Source organism: Macrobrachium rosenbergii, chromosome 15 (assembly GCF_040412425.1).
Source record: "Macrobrachium rosenbergii isolate ZJJX-2024 chromosome 15, ASM4041242v1, whole genome shotgun sequence".
NCBI classification, from domain to species: Eukaryota; Metazoa; Arthropoda; class Malacostraca; order Decapoda; family Palaemonidae; genus Macrobrachium; species Macrobrachium rosenbergii.
In genome coordinates this window covers 57,998,826-58,026,797 of record NC_089755.1, presented here as the reverse complement: position 1 = coordinate 58,026,797, position 27,972 = coordinate 57,998,826, and the positions used below count along the sequence as shown (strand labels likewise).

The 27,972-nt window shown below is 35.9% G+C and overlaps 1 protein-coding gene across 1 annotated transcript in view; it reads right to left on the bottom strand.

Annotated features, from left to right (window-relative positions):
• Positions 1-27,321, bottom strand: part of LOC136846803 (thioester-containing protein 1 allele R1-like) — an 80,878-nt gene extending 53,557 nt beyond the window's left edge. The window contains 2 exon segments of the mRNA XM_067118057.1: positions 5,780-5,845; positions 27,186-27,321. Coding sequence (XP_066974158.1) covers positions 5,780-5,844 — 65 coding nt within the window. The 5' untranslated portion in view covers position 5,845; positions 27,186-27,321.
• Between the last annotated feature and the right edge of the window lie 651 nt (positions 27,322-27,972).

Below are 27,972 nucleotides of genomic sequence, written 5' to 3'. Positions count from 1 at the left end.
TCATAATATTTTCTACACATTATTATCCAAATCATTGTTATTCCTAAAGCCGGTCTATGCACTTTTAATCATCTGCTATTTTTATTCTTTTATTTTTTGTTTCATCTTTCCAAAGTCCAGAAACAGAAATTTTACAATGAATCAACTGTCATTTCTCTTTGTTTGTCATGAATATTCCAGACATTATTATTATTATTATTATTATTATTATTATTATTATTATTATTATTATTATTATTATTATTATTATTATTCTCTGTAAAATATTCTCTATACAATATTGTCTTGACGTTATTATTATTATTATTATTATTATTATTATTATTATTATTATTATTATTATCATTATTATTATTATTTGCTCTTCATAACATTTTCTACACATTATTCTCCAAATCATTGTTATTCCTAAAGCCGGTCTATGCACTTTTAATCATCTGCTATTTTTATTCGTTTATTTTTTTTTATTTCATCTTTCCAAACCCCAGAAACAGAAATTTTACAATGAATCAACTGTCATTGTTATTCCTACGACGGATTTTCTCCACAATGATTGCTTTCGAACAATGAAACACTAAGCAAACTCGACCCACATCCTGTAATAATAACAGAATAATGATGGAATAACAGAATAGAAGGGAAGTAGAGAGATACCACTTTCAGATTGATGGAACAGCAAAGGAAATCCAGCGTTTGTGACCTACTGGTAGAAGGGTCTTAGTTATAAGTCCCCTCTCTCTCTCTCTCTCTCTCTCTCTCTCTCTCTCTCTCTCTTTCCTGAAAGTTGGACGGATCACCATCTATAAAATAAATATTTATTGTTGGAAGTTACAGCTTGTATGAACTCTAGTTAGATTTCTCTCTCTCTCTCTCTCTCTCTCTCTCTCTCTCTCTCTCTCTCTCTCTCTCTCTCTCTCTCTCTCTTTCCTGAAAGTTGGACGGATCACCATCTATAAAATAAATATTTATTGTTGGAAGTTACAGCTTGTATGAACTCTAGTTAGATTTTCTCTCTCTCTCTCTCTCTCTCTCTCTCTCTCTCTCTCTCTCTCTCTCTCTCTCTCTCTCTCTCTTGAACGTTGGAGGGATTCTAATCTATAAGATAAACGAACTTAATGGCAACTTATTACTATTGTTACCACTTTTGTGAACTCTAGTTAGATAGGTATGTCATTTTTCTGAATGCATATGAAAGTCCGTATTCATACTCTCATACATAATGAATATGACCTCAGTTTGTCATTTCATATCATTCACTTGAGGTAATATTGTTTATATAACTGAGTCTTTCAGTGATCTTTATATTTTTGTCTTTTGTTAAATAAGAGCTGGAAAATCCGCTCGCAAGAAAGAACTTTCCAGGATGTCTGGCTTCAGATTTAATGATGAACTGGAAGCAACTGGAAAGCAGCTGTAATCTCTCCATGTCCGCGCTATCCATCAGTAATTCCCATAGTGGAAGGGTTATTGTGGAGTGGGTTATGGGCTGGGGGATGGAAGAGGAAGTTCCTAAGGTCCTTCATTCTCTCCTGAGAGAAGGATTGCTTCATCAACCCTCATTCTCTCACGGGAAGGATGGATTACAGAGGACTTCACATCCTTGATTACGAGTTCTGGAGACTCTGAAACTCTTGTCATAAAAGTTGTTAATACTTTTATGAGGGTCCTAGCCTTAGCCGAATACGATAAAGAGAATAGTTGACAAAACAATATGACAAAGAGAAGAGCTGACAAGACCGTTTTGTTAAATACTATGATGAATTTTGCAATATTTCCTACCAGTCTGGAGTAAGGAACAGTGTTGCACATCGAGGTTTGGAAGTCAGCAGGGAAATATAAAGTGGTAAATTTGATGAGAATACAATAGTAAAACTAATTTGACATTTTTTTCTCTTCTAAAAAGAAATTTATACCTCATACTGTTCCTATTGTCTCAATAAACGCTATACCAAGGATTGAAAATTTATGTCTGATGTCATTGTGAACCAGATTTCCCTACGTAAACAGCTAGTAACAATAGATACAGAACACTGCAAAAAAATCAATCCATTCTGTGAAAAATAAGTACATAGGTTTCACTCACATCAATCTGTGTCATTTCTTCATCAGAATTAATGACCTCTATGCAACGGTCTACTTCATTTCCGGTCAGGTCACTGTTTTGTGCCAAATGGCTTTTCAGTCGGGGAAATCTCCACAACAAAAAATGAAGGCATTCGACCTGCTCTGATCCCAGCTGATAGGCTGATGAAGTCCCGTTAATTAAGTACACCTTTCTTCTTCTTCTTCTTCTTCTTCTTCTTCTTCTTCTTCTTCTTCTTCTTCTTCTTCTTCTTCGTAATGTCTTTTCAGTTTGGGCTTCAAAAAGGGTATTGGGATTTCACGTTCGTTATTCTGTGCTCTAAAATGACCGTCGACGTCATTGTTTTCACTCATTCACCGGATGTTCCCTCCCGTGAGTCCCAGGCTTCTGGTTTTAATGATTCGTGGGATTCACTGACACGTTCGACTCGTGTGAATATCTGAGGATAACTCCGTACATTCGCCTTCACCAGGAAATTTAATGCTGATGAGTCTGATACGATTTACATGTATATGAGACGATATGTTGTAACAATTCATACGTTCTCTGAGGCGTAAATAAATTAGGTTGAAATATTGTTGATTACGTGAATTCAGGTTTTCTTTTCTGTTACAAAAACGCAGTTCCTTTTCGTTTCCTAAAGGAATTTTACGTCATACAACTTAAGATTTTGTAATCTAGATCGATTTCAGTGAAACCTCGAGAGAAAGCGGTGTTGATAGATGATGAAAGTCGAGATTGAAAAGAGCATCAGATAATTTATGAATAGAAAGTCTCGCGAAATGAAAAAAATTCATTAGCAAAAGATGATTGATAAACAGAAATTATTCTCTAACCATGTTAAAAACGCATGTTGGCAATTTGTCGCAAACACATCAAAAACATTTCGGATACAAGTTGACAACTTACTGGTAATCCTGATAATGGACAAATACGAATTATTTTTTCTCTAAATAAAAACTTATCACATAAACGGTAACGCCTGGTTGCAAGTCTACAACAAAGCATGTCATTAACACATGTTGGTAACGTGTCACAAACACATCACAAACATGTTGGATATAAGTTGACGACTTACTGGTAATCATGATAATTGACACATATGAATTGTCATCAAAATAAAACTTATCTCATAAATGGTATGGCAGAATTGTACACCCACAACAAAGCATGTCATAAACACATGCTAGCAACTTGTCACAAACACATCACAAACATGTTGGATACAAGTTGACGACTTAATGGTAATCCTAACTGGTACTTCACACGATTATCCAGCATTGGCAAAAAGATTAATTCTCCACTTACAGTCGTTGACGTGTTGTTATCTTGTTTGTTTGTAACATGTATGCGACATGTTACCGACATGTGTTTACAACATGTTCCCACCAAAAATGTGCTCTTGTGACAGGGCCCTTTTTCGTTCTTGTTACTAAACTTAAACGGGGTCATTTGACCCGGTAATTTCAGGTCTTCAGAGAACAAAAGGACTTATTTTTTGGGTAATTATGTCATTAGAAGCCTGAATATTCTCTTGCACTGGTTCACGTTCTGTGGGGATATTAGCTAATATGTGTTGTAGCTGGCTGTCTATCCATTCATTAATATCTTGACATAGATGATGACACATATGTGTATATATATATATATATATATATATATATATATATATATATATATATATATATATATATATATATATATAATATAAATATTATATTATATATTTATATATAAATATTGTGATTTATCCTTTCTATGGATTAAAAAACAGCCTTGAGAATTACCTGGAATTATCTGAGCATGAAGATTGGGGAAACCTTTGATTGGGACAACGCTAAAATACCATTAGCTTATTGGAGCGTGTTATGTCCTTCATAAAAAAAAAGATAAAAAGGTTTCAAGGAAATAAGGAACCTTAAATTTCATGGTCGTAAATCAGTTATTTAAGTCCGGGCGTTCGACAAAATCATATGTTTTTCTGGTATGGGGAACTTCGTAAAAATTTATTGGAACGTGAGTAGTAGCTACATAATCTTCCCCCTCTCTCTTTTTCTCTCTCTCTCTCTGAAGCCTCTATAGTCTATAAGCTGCACTAATAAGTACCTCATTATTTACCACATAGAAAGGAACGGGGTTCAACATTAGCCTGCATCAAACACCTTGTATAACCCAAAGCGTTACCGTAACTTCAAACAAACCTCAGGTAACATATCTAAGCGGCAACGCCTCCAAACCACACCCCTCAAAACAAAAGCAAGAAAAAACGTAAACAAACACATGAACAAACAAGGAAAGACGGCACTAACAAACACGCCACTTCGGAGGATGTCCGAAACAATAGGATGTTTGCCGAAAGGAGGAGACTTCGATAGGAACTGATAACTAACTGAAGTTCTTAAGGAAGAGCCGCCGGCCGTTTGTTCTGGAACAATGAACGTTTTCCATTGTTCAGACGGAAAACTGTAGCAATGGTGCAACGCGTTCTGTTGCCCCAGATGTCTGTATGTCAATTTGTTTGTTTCTGTCGAGTTCAAACGTGTTTGTTTGTTCAAAATTTTGATTTTTACAGGAAAAAACTTCCGTTTGATTCAGTGCAATCTGTCACTCTGCCATTGGCAGGTTCTTGAATTGAATAAGAGTCCTACCCAAGAGAGAGAGAGAGAGAGAGAGAGAGAGAGAGAGAGAGAGAGAGAGAGAGAGAGAGAGAGAGAGAGAGAGAGAGAGAGAGAGAGTCAGTCTCGAAGGCACGAGACGTTATTGACTCGGGGGCTGTGCACGGAGACGTTATTTGGCAGGTGAGATAACGGGAGGGAAATTGTTATTGGGGCAACGCATCTCTGGAAGAAAAAGGCCTCTCTCTCTCTCTCTCTCTCTCTCTCTCTCTCTCTCTCTCTCTCTCTCTCTCTCTCTCTCTCTCTCTCTCTCCTGGAAATATGCGCTAAATGTCCAATTTTTTATACGTTCTAGAAATTTATACATACCTTTATTATTTTTATATAACTAATTTTAAATTTCATATATATATACATATATATACATACATACATAAATATACATATATGTATATGTATACACACACAGACTCATTATAATCATAAACATGAAAGTCATTCCCAGAGCTCATTTGACGTTAATGAGAGGAACGATTAACGGTTCGGCAGCATCGTTAGACAGAGGGCAAAGAAAATTCATATATATATATTCATATATATATATATATATATATATATATATATATATATATATATATATATATATATATATATAACAGATAAAATAAAATAAAATAAATTAAAATACTAATAAATACTAATAAATGGAGCTAAAAATCCTGTATTAAGCTAGATTTGAAAACACACTTGAAAAAACACACAAAAAAACTCGACCCATATTAAAAAAACACAGAAAAACTCACAAATTACCAAAAAACTCATCCAGTATAAAAAAAAACACACACTAAAAAACTCACCCAAAAGAAAAAATTCACACTTCGAGAAAGCTCACCCAATAAAAACACACTAAAAAAACTCACTCAACAGAGAAAAACCCACATGAAAAACCTCACCCAACAGAAAAAACCTGCGCCTAAAAACTCACCAACAAAATAAAAACCTAAAATAAAAAAACAAAATACTTACCCCCTAAAAAAACTCATCCCACCAAAACAAATACTCTCAAAAAAAAAAAACTCACCCAATAGCCTGAGCTGGATCGGTCCACCCAACCAACAACACTGTGGCGACCAACGCCCACAACATCCTTTTGGGAGAGAAAAAAACACACATAATTAGTTAACTGTACCAATCGACATCATTGGTAAATTGACCTGGAAAATATAGACTGTGTAAAAGTATTGCGTGTAAAAGATTTTGTAAACGAATGAAGGGTTTGTTGTGGAAAAGGATTTAAATTGTAAATTGGTAGGAAAGGAATTTAATTATAACCTATGGGAAAGGCACTGAACTATAAATGACGGAAAAGAATTTACACTATAAATGGTGTGAAAGGAATTACGCTATAAACTATGTAAAAGGAATGAAACTATAAATGATTGGAAAAGAATTAAACTATAAATGATGGGGAATGTATTAAACTACAAATGATGGGGAAATGTATTAAACTATAAATGATGGGAAAGGAATTGAACTGTAAATGATAGGAAAGGAATTAAAATATAAATAGGGAAAAGGAATTAAACTATAAATGATGGAAAATGGTATAAACTATAAATGATGGGAAAGAAATTGAACTATAAATGATGGGAAAATGTATTAAACTATAAATGATGGGAAAATGTATTGAACTATAAATGATGGGAAAGGAATTGAACTATAAATACGGGAAAGGAACTGAACAATAAATGATGGAAAAGGGTTTAAACTTTAAATGATGGAAAATAAATTCAAGTACAGATGATGGGAAATGTATTAAACTATAAATGATGGGAAAGGAATTAAACTATAAATAGGTGAAAGGAACTGAGCTATAAATGATGGAAAAGGGCTTAAACGATAAATGATGTAGAAGGAATTAAATTATAAATGATGGCAAAGGAATTTAAGTATAAATGATGGAAAGGGGTTGAAACGATAAATGATGTAAAAGGAATTCAATTATAAATAAATGATTGTAAAGAAACTGAACTATAAATGGTGGAAATGGCTGAAATTTTGACAGGGCTGCGTTCTGTCATGACCAGTCACGAGAGAAACATTACTAAAATTCCACATCATGTCAGACTAAATTGGAAAAGTGTCACCAAGAACAAGATATTGGAACATTGGATTTAAAATTAGATGTTACGTAAGTTGCTATTGCTGTGTGAACTTTGACAGAGAGTATTGAAAGGCTAGACAATATTTCGCGGGGTTTAAACCAATTGAAGAGGCTTGAATTGTATACTTTTTTTCGCTGGGTTTAAACCAACTGAAGAGGCTTGAATTGTATATCTTTATAGGACAGCACAAAATAGATTCCTTAGCACTGAATTTGGTGATGGTGAAAAAGAAACAAATAAACAAGCACTGAGAGAGAGAGAGAGAGAGAGAGAGAGAGAGAGAGAGAGAGAGAGTATGCGTGCGTGCACGCTCGTATTTGTTATCTGCACCTCTCAAACAAGTTTACGACCACCTGTAAATCTATTTCTTTCACGTGACTCCAGTCACCAGGATGAAACTGCTATTAAATACCTACTCTCAAACACACGAGACAGGTACTGCAGAGCACGGAGGGAGTAACACTTAATTACCGTTCCCTGTCTCGACGCCTGAGGCGCGTGATGATTGCTGGACCTTTTTCGACACAGTTGGCGAGAGAGGAACAAGAAGTTAAGTGGCGGGTCACGTGATTGAGTGAATCAAGTGGTAGCGAGGTATTATAGACACTCAAAGATTAAAAATAGGTTTTTTGGGGGGATTTCGTGATTCAGAGGAAATGAATATTGTTTTGTTAGTGTGAAGGATGCGTTCTGCTTGGATCTCTCTCTCTCTCTCTCTCTCTCTCTCTCTCTCTCTCTCTCTCTCTCTCTCTCTCTATATATATTATATATATATATATATATATATATATATATATATATATATATATATATATATATATATATATATATATATATATATATATATATATATATATATATATATATATAAATTCCTATGAACAAAATGAATAAAAAATGACGAAATAAGTTTGGCCTTTAACTTGACCAAATTGGACTTTAACTCAATCAATTTGGACTTTAACTCTATCATCTTGGACTTTAACTCGATCCTCTTGGACTTAAACTCTATCATCTTAGACTTTAACTTGATCAGATTGGACTTCAACTCGATCGATTTGGCCTTAAACTCGATTCAGCTGGACTTCAATCAGTCAAGTTGGATTTTGACTCAATTAAATTGAACTTTAACTCGAGCAATCTTGAACTTCAACTCAATCCTCTTGGACTTTAACTCAGTCCTCTAAGACTTCAACTCGATCAATCTCGGACTTCACCGGGTATTCTGAACGAAGGCCAACTCGAATTGGTGGGTCTGGCCGCCAATTATTGGGTGGAGTTCCTGCAGAAGAACGCAGCTGCGTATTTTAAATTTTTTATGGAATTTTACGCAATTTTCTGGACCCGAATAAAAGGAGTGTTTTTTTTATTCTACTGAAGGTTTTTTTAAAGAAGGTAATGGTTAAGACATCAATAGGGATATAAAACTTGTTTAGATATTTAACGAAAAAAGAATTATAACTTCGTGATGAAATATATCGTTTAATTGCTTGAGAAACAATAGTATGTAGTTAGGAAGAGAATCAATATTCAAAATAAAAAAAATGATGCCGAAATGGATATAAAGTTATTGAAAAACAATGACACAAAGGTAACACAGAATACGATAAGGATGAAATGAGCAAATTATTTGCATGAAGTTGGAATAATTCAAGCAAAACTAAACGGCTGTAAATGCAATGAAAATAAAAGAATAAATACAATCTAAAATGGAAAATGGAACATTGGACAAAAATAATTCTAATAAAAACAGAGATATATAAAAATTAGTAAGACTACAAATTAAAACATTATATAAAATATAATTTATATCACTAAACGAAAACTCACATCTAAAGTAAAAGAAAAATAAAATAAATAAAAAATGCGTAAAAAAATTCTTGCGTAAACCAAACTTTATTCTCAGCTCAGTCCAAGGTTAAGGCGAACTGCGTATCAGAAGGCAAAAGGAGATATTATGATTCTGATGTTAAATCACGTAATCGCTGAACCGGTTGTAATCAAATGCGTTAGTCATTTCCTTTCCAGGTAAAAAAAAAATGGGTCCAGCCCAAATTGCGTTCCATGGGTTCTGGAAAGAAGTGATTTCCAGTGGGAAAACAAAACCCAGGCTCTATTTTCATGGGTGTTTGACTGGAACTCATTCTGAGTCACATGGAATCCTTGCCAGAGAGAGAGAGAGAGAGAGAGAGAGAGAGAGAGAGAGAGATCCAGTCTTCGTTATTGTCATATTTATTCGACTGGAATTCATACTGAGTCATACAGAACTGAGAGAGAGAGAGAGAGAGAGAGAGAGAGAGAGAGAGAGAGAGAGAGAGAGAGAGAAATGGGTGTTGATTTCCATTGGGTACGCGAGCAACAAATTCCGGTATTGACAGTACATTCTAAAAGTAATGTTTCATCTTCTGCCAAAACTTTTTATTACATTTTATTTTTATTTACTTCTTAAGACAGAGCTATAGGACCTCCAGAATGTCATAAAATAATAGAGAATTCCTAAAAAAATAAAAAATCAAGGTATAAAAGGAATGTCTTTGTTAGGAATAAAAAAAAGTTTTTCAACTTTCAGACCTCATAAAAAATGCCAATCTGATAAAAAAAAAAAAAAAAAACACGCATTATATACCTAAAGAAGCACAGGGTTCCTACATCATATCTCCTGTCAATTACCTTATTTTTTTAACAGACAGGAAAAAAGGTCACGCGAGGTCACCACTTCGAAAAGGCGAGGTTAAATTATGATTATCTGTTCTTGAGAACTGAATGTCTCTCATTATATACTTCATTCATGGGTATTTGGCCTAAGTGAGATCATTAATATTGATTTTTAAAAGCGAGACCTAGTTTCGATCTAAAACCATGGATTATCTTAAATAAGATCATTTATTCTCTAGAAGAAGATAATTACGATATTGGTAAAGTATCGTAACTCTGTCTAGAGTATCGTACGATACTGGATGTATTGTATCTTAATAACAGCAAATATATAATTATTTTAAGCCTAGCAGCAAATTCTTTGAAATGTTCTGATGTAAAAAAAATATTTTAAATACTATAGCACCAAGTTCTAGCCGTCTTCCCGGGTCTCGTTGTGTCCCACTGCTTTACACCTGACTCCTAAGAAATTGTTTAAGAATTGTTTGCAAGCAATGATTTTGATAATGAGGTTGCGAGGCATACACCTATAAATTAACTTAATCAACTCGAGACTAAATGTACAGAATTGCCTCATTAAAACTAAGTGACAAAGGGGCGAGGAGTTGATTTAATACAAAACAAAGCAAGGCCAAAATGGTAATCTCTCTCTCTCTCTCTCTCTCTCTCTCTCTCTCTCTCTCTCTCTCTCTCTCTCTCTCTCTCTCTCTCATTAAGAATATGGTACATCCTCCCCTCTCAGACATTAGTAATATGAATCTATATCTCTGATTAAAAATGCGGATCTCATCCCCACTTCCAGTCTATCTCTCTCGCTCTCTCTCTCTCTCTCTCTCTCTCTCTCTCTCTCTCTCTCTCATTCTCATTAACAAAATAAATTTCTCTCTTTTTTATTTAGTGATCCGGAACCGAATTATTCCTCTTCGTCACTAGAACTTTCTCTTTCTCTCTCTCTCTCTCTCTCTCTCTCTTTAGAATACAGTGCATCCTCCCCATCTCAGTCATTAGTAATATGAATCTATATCTCTGATTAAAAATGCGGATCTCATCCCCACTTCCAGTCTCTCTCTCTCTCTCTCTCTCTCTCTCTCTCTCTCTCTCTCTCTCTCTCTCTCTCTCTCTCATTAAAAATGCGGATCTCATCCCCATTCCTAATGTCTCTCATTAACAAAATAAATTTCTCTCTCATTTTATTTAGTGACCCGGAACCGAATTCATCCTCTTTGTCACAAGAATTTTGTTTCTCTCTCTCTCTCTCTCTCTCTCTCTCTCTCTCTCTCTCTCTCTCTCTCTCTCTCTCATTAAAAATGCGGATCTCATCCCCATTCCTAATGTTTCTCATTAGCAAAATAAATTTCTCTCTCTTTTTATCTAGTGACCCGAAACCGAATACATCATATTCGTCCCTAGAATTTTGTTTCTCTCTCTCTCTCTCTCTCTCTCTCTCTCTCTCTCTCTCTCTCTCTCTCTCTCTCAGTTACGGTCAGGCTAGAGTGAAAGGCACGGGGATGACGTCACCCTACACAAACCCAATACCCTTTTGGTGGCGAAGCGGTTTCAAAAGTGAGTTGGGCAAGTGACTTTGACGCCCCTCTTCTCAAAAGTCTTTCTCTCGTGAAATCACGTCTCAAATTGGCGCCGAGCCCGGATAGAAGAGAAGGGATGAGATAGAGCTGAGATTAACATAACGAAACGTCAGGAGATCTGTAATGAATCCTCATTAAATTTGGAGTAAGTGATAATAGGTCGTACTAAGGCGTAAAAGATTGGGGATTAAGTATCATGAAATTAGGGGCCTGGAGAAATTAACAAACCAATAACTACATTAATAGCTAATGGCATTCTCTCTCTCTCTCTCTCTCTCTCTCTCTCTCTCTCTCACACACACACACACCCACAGAAACTAAGCCTTGTACATAAGCACTTACAGATTCAACTATGATTGCACGTTTTAATGTACTCATTTCGACAAAGCATCGAAAGCATGCATTTACTTCCTCAAGCAAAACATTGCCTATATGCAGTTACGCACTAAAGATTATAAACATACATTCACGTATCCTATACATCGGTATTTGCCTATAAACAGAGAAGTAATCGCATTTATTTATATTTTCAAGCAAAGCGTAACATACTCAGGCGTACATTCATATAACGTACCTAGACAAAGCACTGTACGTATGTGCATTTAGGTACATAAGTGTGCAGTTTCGCCACGGTGTACATTTCAGGATATCAGGTTCCAACTTTCACCTCCATGATGACAACAAATGACAAAAGAACATCGATAGCAAAAGGATTCGGTAACATCAAATCCGTGTACGAATGAAGAGTATTTTTGAGAATTTGGATGGTGGGGTGTATAGTCCTATGTATAATCCTACAGGAACAGTTTCTGATTTATTTATAAAACTAGCGTCACAGGAACCATGGTCATCGACGCACGGGAAAAGGGATCCTACAGTATTCTTGTAGGGATAAATACGAGACACTTTGCTGAGGGATAAATTTTCGAATAAATTTACCAAAAATACTAAACTGTACAGTAACGTTAAGCAACATTAAGTACGGATAGCCACTGGACGGGTGATCACTCGAGATCAGCAAAACGTTACAATAAAGATTATTCGTCCATTAATTGAATGGGTTTACAGTTACAGGAATCTCTCCTGAATGATAGGCCTATACTTGAAAGAGATGAAAGCGTTCGTAGACTGGCCCGCCCCCCCCCCAAAAAGGAAAAAAATAAATGCTAAGCAAAACCATTAACTCTGTGGCTTTCTTTTTTTAGAAAATCCAATAAGAGAAAGGGCAAAAGATCCATTAAAAGAGCACCTCAAATGTAAGTGGCAGTACAAGACCGCAAACAAGGTCCCGGTGCAGGCTAAAAACACAGCGCGGTTGCACACTTTATGGAGTATTGTTCCCGACGGTCAAAAGCGCCATTTCGTGGATTGTTTGAAAGATTGTTGTTTTTCTGAGTGATGGTAGAAGAATAGAACAGACGATAACCAACGACGTTTGCCAGCAGAGACAGGGATTTCAAACGGAGACCGGGAAATGAAGGTGTAAAATACGATAAGAGACTGTTCCTTGGTTGGCTTATGCTCACTGGGCCTAGGCCTATGATAGCTTTGCCCAAAGTGTAGGCAAGTGTACTAAGGTGTGAAATGGAGTAGGAAGCTATGAAGTGGAGCTCTGGACCAGGCCCAGCTAACAGAGACTGCACAAGGCTTGATATTGGAAGAACCCGGGTAGAAACAATAGACTGTTATCTGGTTGGCTTAGACTCTCTGGGCCCTAGGCCTATGCTATCTTTTCTCAAAGTGCTGGCAAATGCATTAGGGTGTAAACGGGATTAAGAAACCTGATGAGGAGCTCTGGATCCAGCCCAATCAACAGAGACTGAGAGATCAGGCTTGATACTAGATAAACTATAGTAGAAAACACGAAAAACATTGGTTAAAAATTGGCTTATAATGTCGGCTTCAGGGTCTAACTATTACCTACTGTCGATTGCATTAGACTCATACAGTTTGTTGCAGGTTTCGTGAATGTACACGAGAGGAAAGAGAAGTAGGATATATCTAGAAAACAAGGAGAGAAAGTAGAGAAGAAAGAGCAGAATAAGCATAGAAAGTAGGAAGTACGAAGAGGTGAGAGAAGTAATGAGAGCGAACAAGTGAGTTGTAGGAGAACCATGTGAGAAAACGACAAGTACCGTGGGAGATTCTAGACCGATTCCCACGGTATGGTGTCGGTAGGCGGTCAACGACATAAAGGGAATTGACTTCAAGAAAAAAATATTAATAAAAAGATAAAAATAAAAGAACGAGAAATGAAGAGGAAGGTTTACCACTAAAATGAATAACAGGCAGGAAATTTGAAGTGTGTATTGGCTTATTCACTTGCTTAAAATACAGACACTCAAAGCAAGGTGTCATGAAAAAGCAGATTGTTCTTCAGCTCAAGAAGAAGAAGAAGAAGAAGAAGAAGAAGAAGAAGAAGAAGAAGAAGAAGAAGAAGAGAAGGAGGAGGAGGAGGAGGAGGAGGAAGAGTGTGTGAACACATAACCAATCCATCTGGAAAGAAATAAAGGAAAAACTTCTCGCAGACTCGAACATTCAAAGTCAATGGTCCACAAATATTCAATCACACATTCACATCAATATGATATCAAAAACACTTCAGGCATAAAACTTCCATTTCCTTGAGATTATTAAGTAGACATTCTAAAGAGTACATTCAGCTTTCCCCACCACTTTCACCCCAAAGTCAACTGCACTGTAACTAATTGCTATTCTTAAGAAGTCTCTCAGACGATGGAGCTGATGCAACGGGTGTCACTTTTTCTTAAAAAGTTCTCATGCGACTTTTACGTCAGAACTTTATAGAATTTTAATAGAACTGAAATTTAAATGGTCTGTTGTCAACTGACTGCACGGCCTATTGGTCAGCAACTGACTGCATAGACTGACAGTCAGTAGTTGATTGTAAGAGCTGACAGTCACTTTTAAACAGTTGACTGCACAGTCTGAAGGCTAGCAGTTGACTGTACTGTCTTAGTCAGAAGCTGACTGCATGGCTTTGAAGCAAGTAATTGAACATTTCTTGCATAACTTACCTGTCAGTACTCAGTAAACTGAAGGGACCAGTTCTGCAACTGACTGCATAGACTGGCAGTCAGTAGTTGATTGTAAAAGCTGACAGTCACTTGTGAATAGTTGACTGCACAGTCTGAAGACTAGCAGTTGACTGTACTGTCTTTGTCAGCAGCTGACTGCATGGCTTTGAAGCCAATATAGAGCATTTCTTGCATAATCTACCTGTCAGTATTCAGTAAACTGAAACGACCAGTTCAGCAACTGACTGAATGGCCTGTCAGTCGACAACTGACGACGCGGCTTATCAATTAGCAGTCAGTTTCACAGACTGTCAGTAACTGGGGTCAAAGGCCACCGACAGGTGTTATATTACAAAGACGTTTCACGGCTGAGAGGGAGTTTTTCCTGTTGAACTTCAAAAAAATAGAAACTCCTAAAGATATCACTTTTTGGAACCTGAATTTCCCCCTTTCATCTTTTTATTTTCTCTATCGATTGATTGATTTACTCCTTTTATCGATTTAATCTTTAATCCTTTTATTGATTTAATCCTTTTATTGTCTCTCATAAAAATGAGAGACAATACAAAAAGTTCCTCCTCACTGGTGAAAAATTTATTCTATTCTCCTGGGTGAGTCGGCTTAGAATTAGTGGACGCTAGTTCAGGTGATGCCAATTCAGATCTCATCCATTAAGAGAGAGAGAGAGAGAGAGAGAGAGAGAGAGAGAGAGAGAGAGAGAGAGAGAGAGAGAGAGAGAAATTAATCAGTGGGGTAAGGACAGAAATGGAGGGAGGTCCCTACCCACACATACCTGCCCAAACACCTGATAAAAAAGCCAAAAATGAATGAGGTCGACGACCCCCCAGCCTCGTATAGCAGACTTCTAATCGTTGTTACTTCAACCAGCAACAACCTAAGTGGCCGTGTAAAATATCGTGAATGACACATTTCTGCAATATACTTCGGAACGTGACGGGGAATCACGCGTAACGTCAGTCACGAATCGAATATGTAGGAGGATGTTTACGTAACAGAGTGGATTTTTCTTCTACCGAAATAGATTTGGAATTCATTGCACTGACACATTTTTGCTCGTTGATCGGGAATCGTCACGGATGCCACGATTTTAAGAACAGCAGCCACAGAATATTAACTTTCTGTTGTTTATGCACGTCCTATGATCGTATTTATAGTGAGAAGATTACTGGAATGAAAAAGAATAAAGGAATAACAACATCAAACTAATAGAGGACATAAGGTGTCCTCATCTCATGGGAAAATTAGAAAAGAAGAAGAAGAATGTTCCCGAGGTGTTGCCGTAGAAAAAACAATTGACAGGAACTGCGTGTGTCAGTTTCCGCTCTGAATGTGTCAGGGGAGGATGTAGTTTGGGAATGAATAAAGACAAGTATTGAATGAAAGCAGGCCATAGCCAGGGAGTGCTTGGTGTTTCTCTCTCTCTCTCTCTCTCTCTCTCTCTCTCTCTCTCTCTCTCTCAATGTAAAGACACACACACACACACAGCTGTCGTGATAAAAACAAACAAATGGAAGAAATATGAAATATTTTTCAATATTTTCCACCAGAAAGTGACACTTGTGAATCGGAAAGTACTCATTGATACCTTTAAAGCAACTGCTTTCAATAAATGTATATATTTTATATATATATATATATATATATATATATATATATATATATATATATATATATATATATATATATATATATATATGCAAAACAAACTTAACCATAAAATTCACGAAAAACAAAACCATTGTGAATCACTGTGCTTTCACCATTCACGTGAATATCACTAACGCCGAATCATGACACCCCATTAAAATCACGCCATCCTCCTCTAGAGAGAAACCCAATTTCCCCATTTCCCTCCCCATTACTCGACGACAAGAACCATATGTCACCCAATTAAGACTGATTAAGCTGTAAGGAATTTCCTTGTGACGGGAAGGTAGTGAGACCTTTTCGCTCGGTGATTTTTTGTAGTGACATACTTTTTTTTATCTGAGTTCTCCATTCATCCTTATTTTTCGTTTTTACAGTGTGTTTTAGGAGCAGAAGGCCGTGCTGGCATAAGGCCCTCTTAATCTACAACAGAAACAACAGACATGCAAAAAAAATAAAGTAATAAAGTGAATCGAACAGATGGCAATAATGTAGCTTTTCCAATATGGATTATATTCACCTATATCTAGATACACTCCGCTCTAAAGCTCTACTGTACATTTCGACCGGATAAAAGAGGAGGGTTGAACGTCAGATCAACGCTTTTATCTTACGAGAAAACGTTGAAAAAGCATGCTACAAGCTCTAGGAGCTCGACGTCAGAGCAGAGAGAGAGAGAGAGAGAGAGATAGTACTTCGAACATGGAGTTACTTGCTCATGATTTCTCGCTCCAGTTCTCTACGTGTAGGCAATGTCTGACCAGGCATGGACACCTAGAGAGAGAGAGAGAGAGAGAGAGAGAGAGAGAGAGACTGAATGCTGTTGCAAGTATAGAAAGAGGTGACTGACCAGGCATGGAAACATGACATGAAATCTCTCGAGGGGAGAGAGAGAGAGAGAGAGAGAGAGAGAGAGAGAGAGAGAGAGAGAGAGAGAGAGAGAGAGAGTCCACGACAGAAGACAAAAAACAAAAGTACATGTAATTTTTAAGGCTGTAATGGTTCATCTAAATGAAATGGAAAATAGGTCGGCAAAAATAAAACGAAAAACTAGATTAAACCACGATTTTCGAAAATTTCCATACCAAAATATTCTAACTTTATCCATAATATGCCTTTTAACCTGACTGTGAATTTAGTCCAGTTATAAAATGAAATAAATTTATAATAAATGATACAAAAAACATAATAAATTAGTTGAAACTACAATAAGGCTACTGTGTAGTTCATCATTATAACTAGAATTGAACTGAATTGATATAGAATTTAGACCAAAGGCCAAGAACTAGGACCTATGAGGTCATTCAGCGCAGTAACGGAAATTGACAGTAAAAGGTTTGAAAGGTGTAACAGGAGGAAAACCTCAAAGCAGTTGCACTATGAATCAATTGTTAGGAGAGGATTGAGGAAAATAACATGGCAGAAAAAGAATATGAAAGGAGGTACAGTAAAAGAAACGAAAGGGGTTGCAGCTAGGGGCCGAAGGCACGCTGTAAAGAATCTTAAGTAATGCCTACAGTGCACCGCATGAGGTGCACTGCGGGCACTAACACCTCCTATGGTGGATATAACTATAATAGATTTACAATAATATACTAAACGAAATTTAATATACATGAAATTTTAAATGCAATAACTTATTATAAACTAAAACATAAACATCCTCTTCCAGGTCCAAAGTTCTGGCTACAAAACAGAGAAGAAGACCCAGACATTGCCCAAGTTCCAGAGAGTCAGAAGTGAAGAGAAACAGTTTTAAATTACTAAGAAGGAAATCAGAGCCCGTGGAAGGTCCAAGTGAATGAAGTAGGATGTTGACTAAGGATCACTGTATCGCGTGCAAGTGCGGAGATTTATATATTTATATATACATATCAAACTTACCAATAATCCCACTAACAACACACACACAAACGCACATGCAAGCAGAGAGAGAGACGGATGCAAGCAGAACTGCTACCCTTCCCGGTTGGGTCCCGCTAATTAATTTCAGCAGGAAAAAAAAAACAAAAAAAAACAAAAGCGAAACGAAAGCAGAGAAGAGGAATAAAAAACCGACACGAACAGAAAACAAGATAATTAGTGACACATTTAGCGCCGAGGTTTTTTTTTTTTTTTTATTTCCTGATTGGGAGAGAACTTTCATGTGGTAATGATGCTTCATACGAATGAATAAGTTCAGTCTCTGTGTATGCATTCACAAACACAAACACAAACACACACATGTATATACATACATACATACATATATATATATATATATATATATATATATATATATATATATATATATATATATATATATATATATATATATATACATATATACATATTCACATATATATATAAACATTATACATAAATGTATATTTGAATTATGATAATTTATGGACATACATACATACATACATATACAGATATATGTATATATATAAATATATATATATATATATATATATATATATATATATATATATATATTTTGTATATGTATGTATGTTTGTATGTCCACCAAATTATCATAATTCAAATATACATTTTACACAGTCATGCAGCTTAAAGAGAAGCCTTGAATACTCAAAGTTTGAAGGAAGTGCAAAGATAAGTTATATCCGCTAAGTGAAGGCTCTCAAATACTAGTAATTCTCTCTGTCTATCTGTCTGTCTGTCTGTCTCTCTCTCTCTCTCTCTCTCTCTCTCTCTCTCTCTCTTCCAAAGTTCAGACACGTCCTGATAAATCTATAAAATGATATAATAATTAAGGTGACCCTACAAAAAATAAATGAAATAATTATTTCATTTATCATATTTTAATTATGGCTATGGAAAAAATCTCTCTCCTTGCATATATCTTTAAGATAATCGAGTTGAAATCATGAACTTGATTAAAACGAAGTCAATAATTCCACAGAGTAGAATATGGAATTTAGGACAAAGGCCAAACGCTGGTACCTCTGAGGTCATTCAGCGCTGAAACAGAAATTGACAGATAAAAGGTTTGAAAGGAGTAACAGGAGGAAAATCTCGCAGTTGCACTATGAATCAATTGTTAGGAGAGGGTGGACAGTAAGATGGAAGAAAGAGAGAATGAATGGAGGTGCAGTAAAGGGAACGAAAGAGGGTCGCAGCTAGGGGCCTAATGAAGGAACGCTGCGAAGAACCTTCAGTAATGCCTACAGTGCACCGCCTGCGGTAGTAATTCCACAGAAACTAGGAAAAATTCAAACAAATCTACACAACTAATTCTCGCAGCTCAATTGCATCACCAGTACAAATCTAATTGCATTATCCCTCGCCACAGTTGCAGCAAACCGCAGTTCCTTCTTTAATGGCGTGGGAAGGTAGGGAAAAACGGAGGCGAGGCGCTGTTCAAATGACATTGAGCGGAGGTGTCTTGATCAACACGTGCAACTCGCCGGAAGTCAATTTGGCACGCATTGCGAGTAAGAGATTGAAAGAATAAATGTGGTAAGGAAATATAAAATATGAGTATATATATATATATATATATATATATATATATATATATATATATATATATATATATATATATATATATATATATATATATATATATATATATATAGATCTTGTTTTATTTATACATATATAGACTATTTCACACAGTTAATTTCTTGAAAATGAAATAGCAAAATTACCTATCTTTTTCAATTCAGCGTTTAAGATAATAATAATAATAATAATAATAATAATAATAATAATAATAATAATAATAATAGTGAGAAAAGTGATGGACTCATAAGGAGGCAGGATGCAACCCGGAACCCCACACTATAAAAGCCACGCAGTCGAATAGGATGACTGTGATAGACCAAAAAAAAAAAAAAAGAAATAATAATAATAATAGTGAAAAAACCTTTTTTAATTCGCCGTTTAAGATGGTAATAATAATATAATAATAATAATAATAATAATAATAATAATAATAATAATAATAATAATAATAATAATAATAACAATAATAATGTCATGACATTGCAAGCATCTTTTACCGAAGCTACAGTTTCATGAGTCACATCGTCTCAGTCGGTGGCACAAGTCCAGAGGTCCATACTAGAATTTTTTTCTATTTCCGACTTAAAAACTCTCGCTCTCCCAGGCCGTGGGTCACACTGGGGCCCGAGATTGCATCAGGGTAGCAGTCATTCTGTACAAATAAATCTCAGGAGATTATTTCACCCTGAGATCGTAAGAAAAATGCATTTTTCCGCTAAGAGAATAAATTACGTTTGCATGTCTGTGTGTGTTTGTATGTGCGTATTTCCGGTCTTCGATATCACACTTACAGGCACGAGGTAGGGGAGGGGGCAATGGAGGTGTCAGAGTGTGGGTGTGGGAAGGTTCTTGTGGGCGTGGGCGTGTGGGTGTTCGGTGTTGTAAAGGAAATGCTGATGGGCGTGAAGACATCAGGACGCCCGAATTGTCTTCCTCCGTGAGAGGAGAATGATAATGTCTTTTTCCTCCTCCTCCTCCTCCTCCTCCTCCTTCTTCTTCTTCTTCTTCTACAGTATTGTTCCTCTTCAGGAGTGATGACAAAAACAAACTTTTTTCCTTAAAAGTGATGAATTGTACAGCACTTTTTTCGAAGAAGTGTTGACTTACAATATGCTATATCTCTATCTCACAGGTGATGACAAGTATAGCACTTCCTTATTAGATGTGATGACTCGTAACGCTTTTCTAAAAAAAAGTGATGACGTATGCCACACTCCTGTTGCATAAGTGATGACTAGTAAACGCTTGCAGAGCACTTTATTTTCTCAAGTGATTCATTTTTACCGCACTTTTTATTCTTATGTGATGATTAAACCACATATTCCGTCGCTGGTTCGAGCCCACGGGACGACGAACTTATTATCAGCTAAAAAATTCCCCTTCGGTAACATATAGGCTATGAAAATATATTATTTCCGAGGTAGAGCGAATTGGATATTAAAGGACGTTTGTAGCTTACTGATTGTATATGAATCACGGTGATGTGATAAAAAGTCATATGTATGTATGTATGTATGTATGTATATATATATATATATATATATATATATATATATATATATATATATATATATATATATATATATATATATATATATATATTATATATATATATATATATATATATATATATATATATATATATATATATATATATACTATATATAAATTATATATAATACATACTGTATATAAATTATATTTACTTTACTTTCACATACATATATATTTATCATATCATTATTTACTTCGTGCTTCTTAAAGCATGACAGACATAAACAAACCGTTTCATTGTTTTATGAAGTGAACGTATTACCATGTTTACATATACAAACAGTTTTTCTGAAGTAATATATATATATATTTTTTATGAAAGTGAAATGTTGACAGTGGGGCTTTGTCTGTAATTATTATTATTATTATTATTATTATTATTATTATTATTATTATTATTATTATTATTATTATTATTATTATATTCAGACCACTCCTCTGTTATTATTATTCTCACACAATTTTAACCGTCCATCTGATATTATTATTATTATTATTATTATTATTATTATTATTATTATTATTATTATTATTATTATTATTATTATTATTATTATTTTTGTGATGATAATAATAATAATAATAATTATTATCATCATCACCAAAAATAAACAAATATTCACGCTGGCAAAGAGATAAAACCCACCGAGAAAAAATTATAGTTAAATGGAAGGTGACAAACCATATACCGACCTAAACAGTGATCTCTGGAACCGCGAAATTTACGCTGCCATAACAGAAAGGGCGTGTTTCATTTCCCCTATGGTAAATGAGCGTCCGCGACCTTCACACTATACTCGGTTCGATAGAAGACGCCCAGAATTTGCTGGTTTGTCCTTTGTAGCTCGAAAGTGAGTGGTGATTGGAAACTTTAGTCGGTTGGAAAGGAATGATGAAACATAACTGGAAGGAATGGGTAATAATAATAATAATAATAATAATAATAATAATAATAATAATAATAATAATAATAATAATAATAGAGAATTGGGAACTTTATTCGATCGGAAAGGAATGATGAAACAGAACCATGGAACGGATAATAATAATAATAATAATAATAATAATAATAATAATAATAATAATAATGATGAAACAGAACCATGGAATGGCTAATAATAATAATAATAATAATAATAATAATAATAATAATAATAATAAATAATAATAATAATAACAATAATAACGTGATACGTGCCAATAGACCACACGTGACGTTGATTGACAAAATCAAGAAGAAAGTTTCACTCATTGACGTCGCAAGACCATGGGACACCAGAGTAGATGAGAAAGAAAGAGAAAAACTGATAAGTATCAAGACTTGAAAATCGAAATAAGAAGGATATGGGGTATGCCAGTGAAAATTGCACCCATAATCACAGGAACATTAGGCACGATCCCAAGATCCCTGAGAAGGAATCTGGAAAAACTAGATGCCGAAGTAGTTCCAGGACTCATGCAGAAGAGTGTGCTACTAGAAACAGCGCACATAATGAGAAAAATTATGGACTCCTAAGGAGGCAGGATGCAACGCGGAACCCCACACTATAAAAACCACCCGGTCGAATAGGATGACTGTCATAGACCAAAAAAATAAATAAATATAAAATAAAATAATGATAATAATAATAATAATAATAAGATACATGATAATCATCAAAAATAGAGTTTTATCTATACATATATAAATATATAAATAAATAAATAAATAAATAAATATATGTGTGTGTGTGTATGTGTTGTAGTCATTGCTGAGTATATATATATGCATGGTTATGCATATGCATGTGCATTAAAACGTATATGTATTACATATGCAGAGCATTAAAACGTATAGAGAGAGAGAGAGAGAGAGAGAGAGAGAGAGAGAGAGAGAGAGAGAGAGAGAGAGATCACGGAGAAAACTACTTGCCCAAAGCTCACGGATGTAGGCAGCGAGGCAGTCAGCAATCATTACGAAATACGCAACCCTCCAGAGAGAGTCCACCAAATCTCTATTATAAATTCTAAAACAGCGCCCAAAGGAAGGGAGGACCTGGTGCATTACCCTTCTTTATCTGCGGTTGAAAACAGTGTTTACCACAACGAGATACGTTTAGGTTTAGGCCTTCAGCGGTAAGGTCTGCTTTCAGGGGGTAAACGATATTAAACATGCCACTTTTTGGTGGGTGTCATGATGTCACAGTGGCCAGCAACATAGGTTTTGCGTTGCTTTTAATGGAGAAATTTTTGGTATTCTTGTCCCTTGATATCTCGCCTTTTGGCTTAAGCCATATTTCATTCAATAATAATTTTCTTCAGATTGACAATAAATTTTTTTAATCTCCGATGTTCGTCAAGCGGCGACGTCTAGAAAATTGTTCACAACAAAATTCTTAAGTTTATTTGTGAAGAAAAATTTAAATGGCGTCCATCACCCTAAGGCGTCTAGAAATTTTTGGCAAAAATGGTCTCAAGATTATCTGTCAAAAAATTTTCCACTTTATGAAGTCACCGAAAAAAAAATTTTTTTATAATGTCCTTAAGGTTCGTTTCAAATACAATTTTATCTTTAAATGAAAAAACTAATTTAAATAGATAGTGAAAATTGCTCGCTTTTACGTAAAACATACACATCCACAATCTCGAAATACAGGGTCAACAAAAACTATTTTCTAAAATGATTTCAAAACTACTTTAAATTACCTTATTCACACTCTGTAACATAAGCTTGACTCCGCTCGCAGTGAAAGTTACAACTTGAAATTAAGAGAGATAACATTACGCAGAAACATAAAAACAACTGCTCTACATACGCGCGTAAAATAATTACAAGCTTTTGAGTGCTGCTGTTGCTAGTTCTGCGGCATTACGCTATAAATCCGTAAAAGAAAAAAAGGAAAGAAAATTAGACCGCCATTTAACTTTCCCTCAGATCACTACCTACGCGACGTAGAAATTACCACGAGGTCTGGTGAAGGGGAGAAAGAACTTTTCCTATAAACGTGTGTCTGAGAGAGAGAGAGAGAGAGAGAGAGAGAGAGAGAGAGAGAGAGAGAGAGATTTTCTCAAATAATCCTAAAAATCACTCTTTCGTTTCCCAAGATACCCGACCTCCAACGACAGCGGGGTATTTTCATCACGCGCCTAAGGTCGTCAAAGTAACAGGAGATATTAAGAGGTGCCTGAGATTGTGGTCGGGGGGTGGGGGAGATACCTTCCACCCCCCCCCACCCTCATGCCCACACAGGCACCATTATGTAATACAAAGCCCCTGTGGAAATTATACAAAAAAAAAGTGTAACCAGGAAGAGGACCGGAGGGGCCAAGTAACATTAAAGGAGTTCTCGCGGGGGTAGAATGTGGGCGTTCAGGCAGGGTCACTTCCCTGGCGAGAGCGCGCGCGCGCACACACAAACACACACACACAAGCACAAACAATAATTAAATATATGCAGAACATACATGCTTGTATACATACGTATACACAAACGCCACTACTGAAATGCAAGCATGAAGACCATACGTAGAAACACTCACACCAGGCGAAATGCATACACAAAACGGCATATGTATGTATGTATGTGTATATACATACATGTACATTTAATTAAATGGCAATGGTGAAATTAGTACACGAGGAAAAAACGTACAAAAACGTACACACACTGAAAAAATAAGATCTCACGTAGGGACCTCCGAATATTGCATAATAAGTACATATGCCTCACTGAGATAAGCCTTCGTTTAAAATATGGACTAGAAGATCTGTCCTATTGGGAAGACAAAATTGCACACGGACCATGAGCAGTATTTTTTATTTAGCCTTTATTAATTTATAATAATCTATGGATTTATTTATTTTATTCATGAATAAATCCATGTAAAATTCATATTTTCAGTTCAGTTACCATTCTTAACTTATTTTTTTTTCTTTTTGGGACTGGATGGGGGACGGGGTGGGGATTACTGCGATGTTATTGGGATGGAATAAGGGAGAGGGATGGGTTGATAGTATGGGATATGCAAGACTCACTTCGGGGCCTCTACAAGATGTGCTGTTAAATAAAATCCAGGCTAAATTATCCTGTTTTTTCATTTGCATTTTCTCAAATTTTAATCTCTCTCTCTCTCTCTCTCTCTCTCTCTCTCTCTCTCTCTCTCTCTCTCTGAAACGACACACTTACTCGACGTAGATATTCATCTTTTGGGTGGCCTACGATGGGTGTGGCACAGAAGTTGATGTGGGGGAGCTCATCTGAATGCTTTATCTCAGCCTAACATAATGGGATGTGAATAGCCAATGAGCCTCGACCGTGAGCGCTCTGACAAACGAGCCTCATATTCCTCGAGAGATGTAAAATTGGGTCTGTCGTCATTGGAGAGAAATCAATATTTTCACAAAGATGGCTTAAGTCTTAAGCCATCCTAGTGAGAATACAACGTAAAAAGGTAATAGAAACCTAGATCTTTAACCGCACAAGTAGAAATATTAATCTGTCTTTTATAAAAACGAAATACACAAGGCATATTTTTTGCATATGGTCAAGAATTATATTGACAGGAGAAGACAGAATTATATACCTTAAGCCGTAAGATATAATTGTCTTCTCCTGTCAATATAATCCTTGACCATATGCAAAAAATATGCCTTGTGTATTTTGTCTTCATAAAAGACAAATTAATATTTCTGCTTTTTTAAAGTTCTAGGTTTCTATTAGGTTTTTACGTTGCAAAACACAAAATTCTATTGCATATTTACATATAATATTGCTTAAATATGATCTCCGTATCAGTAAATTATACAATATGTGTAACCCTTGTTATTATTAATACTGTAATCTAAATGATTACACTAAATGCAGAGAATGCTAAATCACTCCTACTGGAAATAGTTCATACTATAAATGAATAAAAAAAATTTAGTTTTACTTGACATTCATAACAGCTAACATCACATTTCGCAACAACATGCAAAGTACTCACTGGTAATAATTGCTTGAAAGAAATCTAAAGCTTTGACTCTTTCGTACCTATGTTAAAAAACTATATAAACAATATAATTATTTTTGGTGAAAGCCGAATAATTCAAGAAAATGAAGTTAGCGAAATTATTCAGATCTAAAGGGAGTGGCAGTGAGTCACATTGAGGCCCGAGAGATGAACAGAGTTGATTAATAAATGGGCTTCTTGCAATGACAGCTCCATCTGATATCCTAAAAGCACGTCACTCTCCAAATGCATTCCATAGATCTCATAAGGATAAATGAAATGGATAATTGAATACAGCCATATTTATCCTAAAAGCACGTCATTCTTCACATGCATCCCATAGATCCCAAAGGATAAATGAAATGGATAATTGAATACGGACATATCTATCCTAAAGGCACGTCATTCTCCAAATGCATTCCGTATCCCAAAAGGATAAATGAAATGGATAATTGAATACGTACATATTTATCCTAAAAGCACGCCATTCTCCACATGCATTCCATAGATCCCAGAAGGATAAATGAAATGGGTAACTGAATACGTACATCTCAAATACACTACCAATGCAAGAGAAACTCGTTTTGCCCCGCCATAGGATGTCCACGAAGGCCAGGACCCACCCCTAAAAGAAACACAGGGTCTACTGTACCACTAAACCTTGTTTCCTAAACGTACAATTCATTCAGAAGCGTTAATGGAATCCCATAGCCATCTCTAGTAGATGTGACCACCTGGTAACTCTCTATTAGGAAAAACAGACATAAGACATTTCCTGCGGACAGACGGGATTCCTAGAACTGGCTAGGTATCCTTGGCGTCCCTGGGCATTTTATATTCACGCCCACATTACTGCCCACAGTCCCCAGGTTAAATCTTCGCCCTAACAATACGTCTCATAAGTGTCCTCCTCCTACGGGACCAAGTCCTTTTCCTAATGAGTCAACTCGTAAGGGAACTTTTATCTTAATCATGCCATACCATACCTTACCCAGGGTAAGGGCGTTGAAGGGGTATGGGGAGGGGAGGGACGGCACTCCTTGCATGCATTATTCGATGGAGGTTAGTTCATATTCTTTGAGGATACATAGAACAAAATGAGTAAGGAATAACGTCAAAATATTATGGGTTTTACGAAGACTATTGAATACCCTCTGAAATACTGCCCAACAAGGATTTACGACCAACGCAATGGGTATCGGAATTGGTGAAGAAAGTTGAAGTTCTTGAAAGTGTAGGTGTTAGCAAACTTGTTTCTCGAAAGCCCTCCAGCTTCGCGATACGGACTTCTTTCCCGCTACACCACCGATTCGCATCTTAAACGCACAACTCACCTGGATCTACGATGGTAGACGTCGATGGTCCTTATTTAATCCGTCCAAAGCACTTCTTAACGACAGGTGTTCGCCCAAGGGCCGCGCGGAGGGAAGAAACAACAACACACGTGCGGACTCGCCGCCAGCTCACGCAATACTGGTTCCCGAACTCGGTCCGAACCCCACCTTCTCTACCTGTCTCAGGTGGGAGGGATTTAAAAAGCAGGTAACCACATAGTACTGTTAGACGAGAGAGAGAGAGAAAGAGAGAGACTGCGACTCTCAATTACGGAGTTAATTGAAACATATTAAACAGAAATATTGAAAATGAAAGTGATGCAGGTTTTATATAAAGCAATAGCTTTTATAAATAATGAAGCGGATAATATTAAAATCATTATTTTCATTATAGAGTTGACACATCACAGCTCTTTTCAGCCTGATGGATTATTTCGAGACCAGAAAACCTCAAGGTCATAGGTCAGCACGAGCAAGACCTAAAGTACCGTACATTGAAAATTGCCGCCTGGTGTCCCAGTCAGGTCATATGCAAATGAGGTGTCAAAAAAAAAACTGTATTTTAACGTTTAAAATAAAACTTCAAAAAAAAAAAAACAAAATTAAAGGCGTCCCTTTATTTGCCATACTATCGAGAATGCTCTTTTTTTTTTTAATTCATTTAATTCAAGAGCAAGCATTGATAATGATTAGGGGATATTCCCTCTGAATAAAATTATAACAATACAAAAAGGTGACTGGCAACAAGTTTGGAGAATCGTTTTTAAAGTAATTAGGAAATATGCAT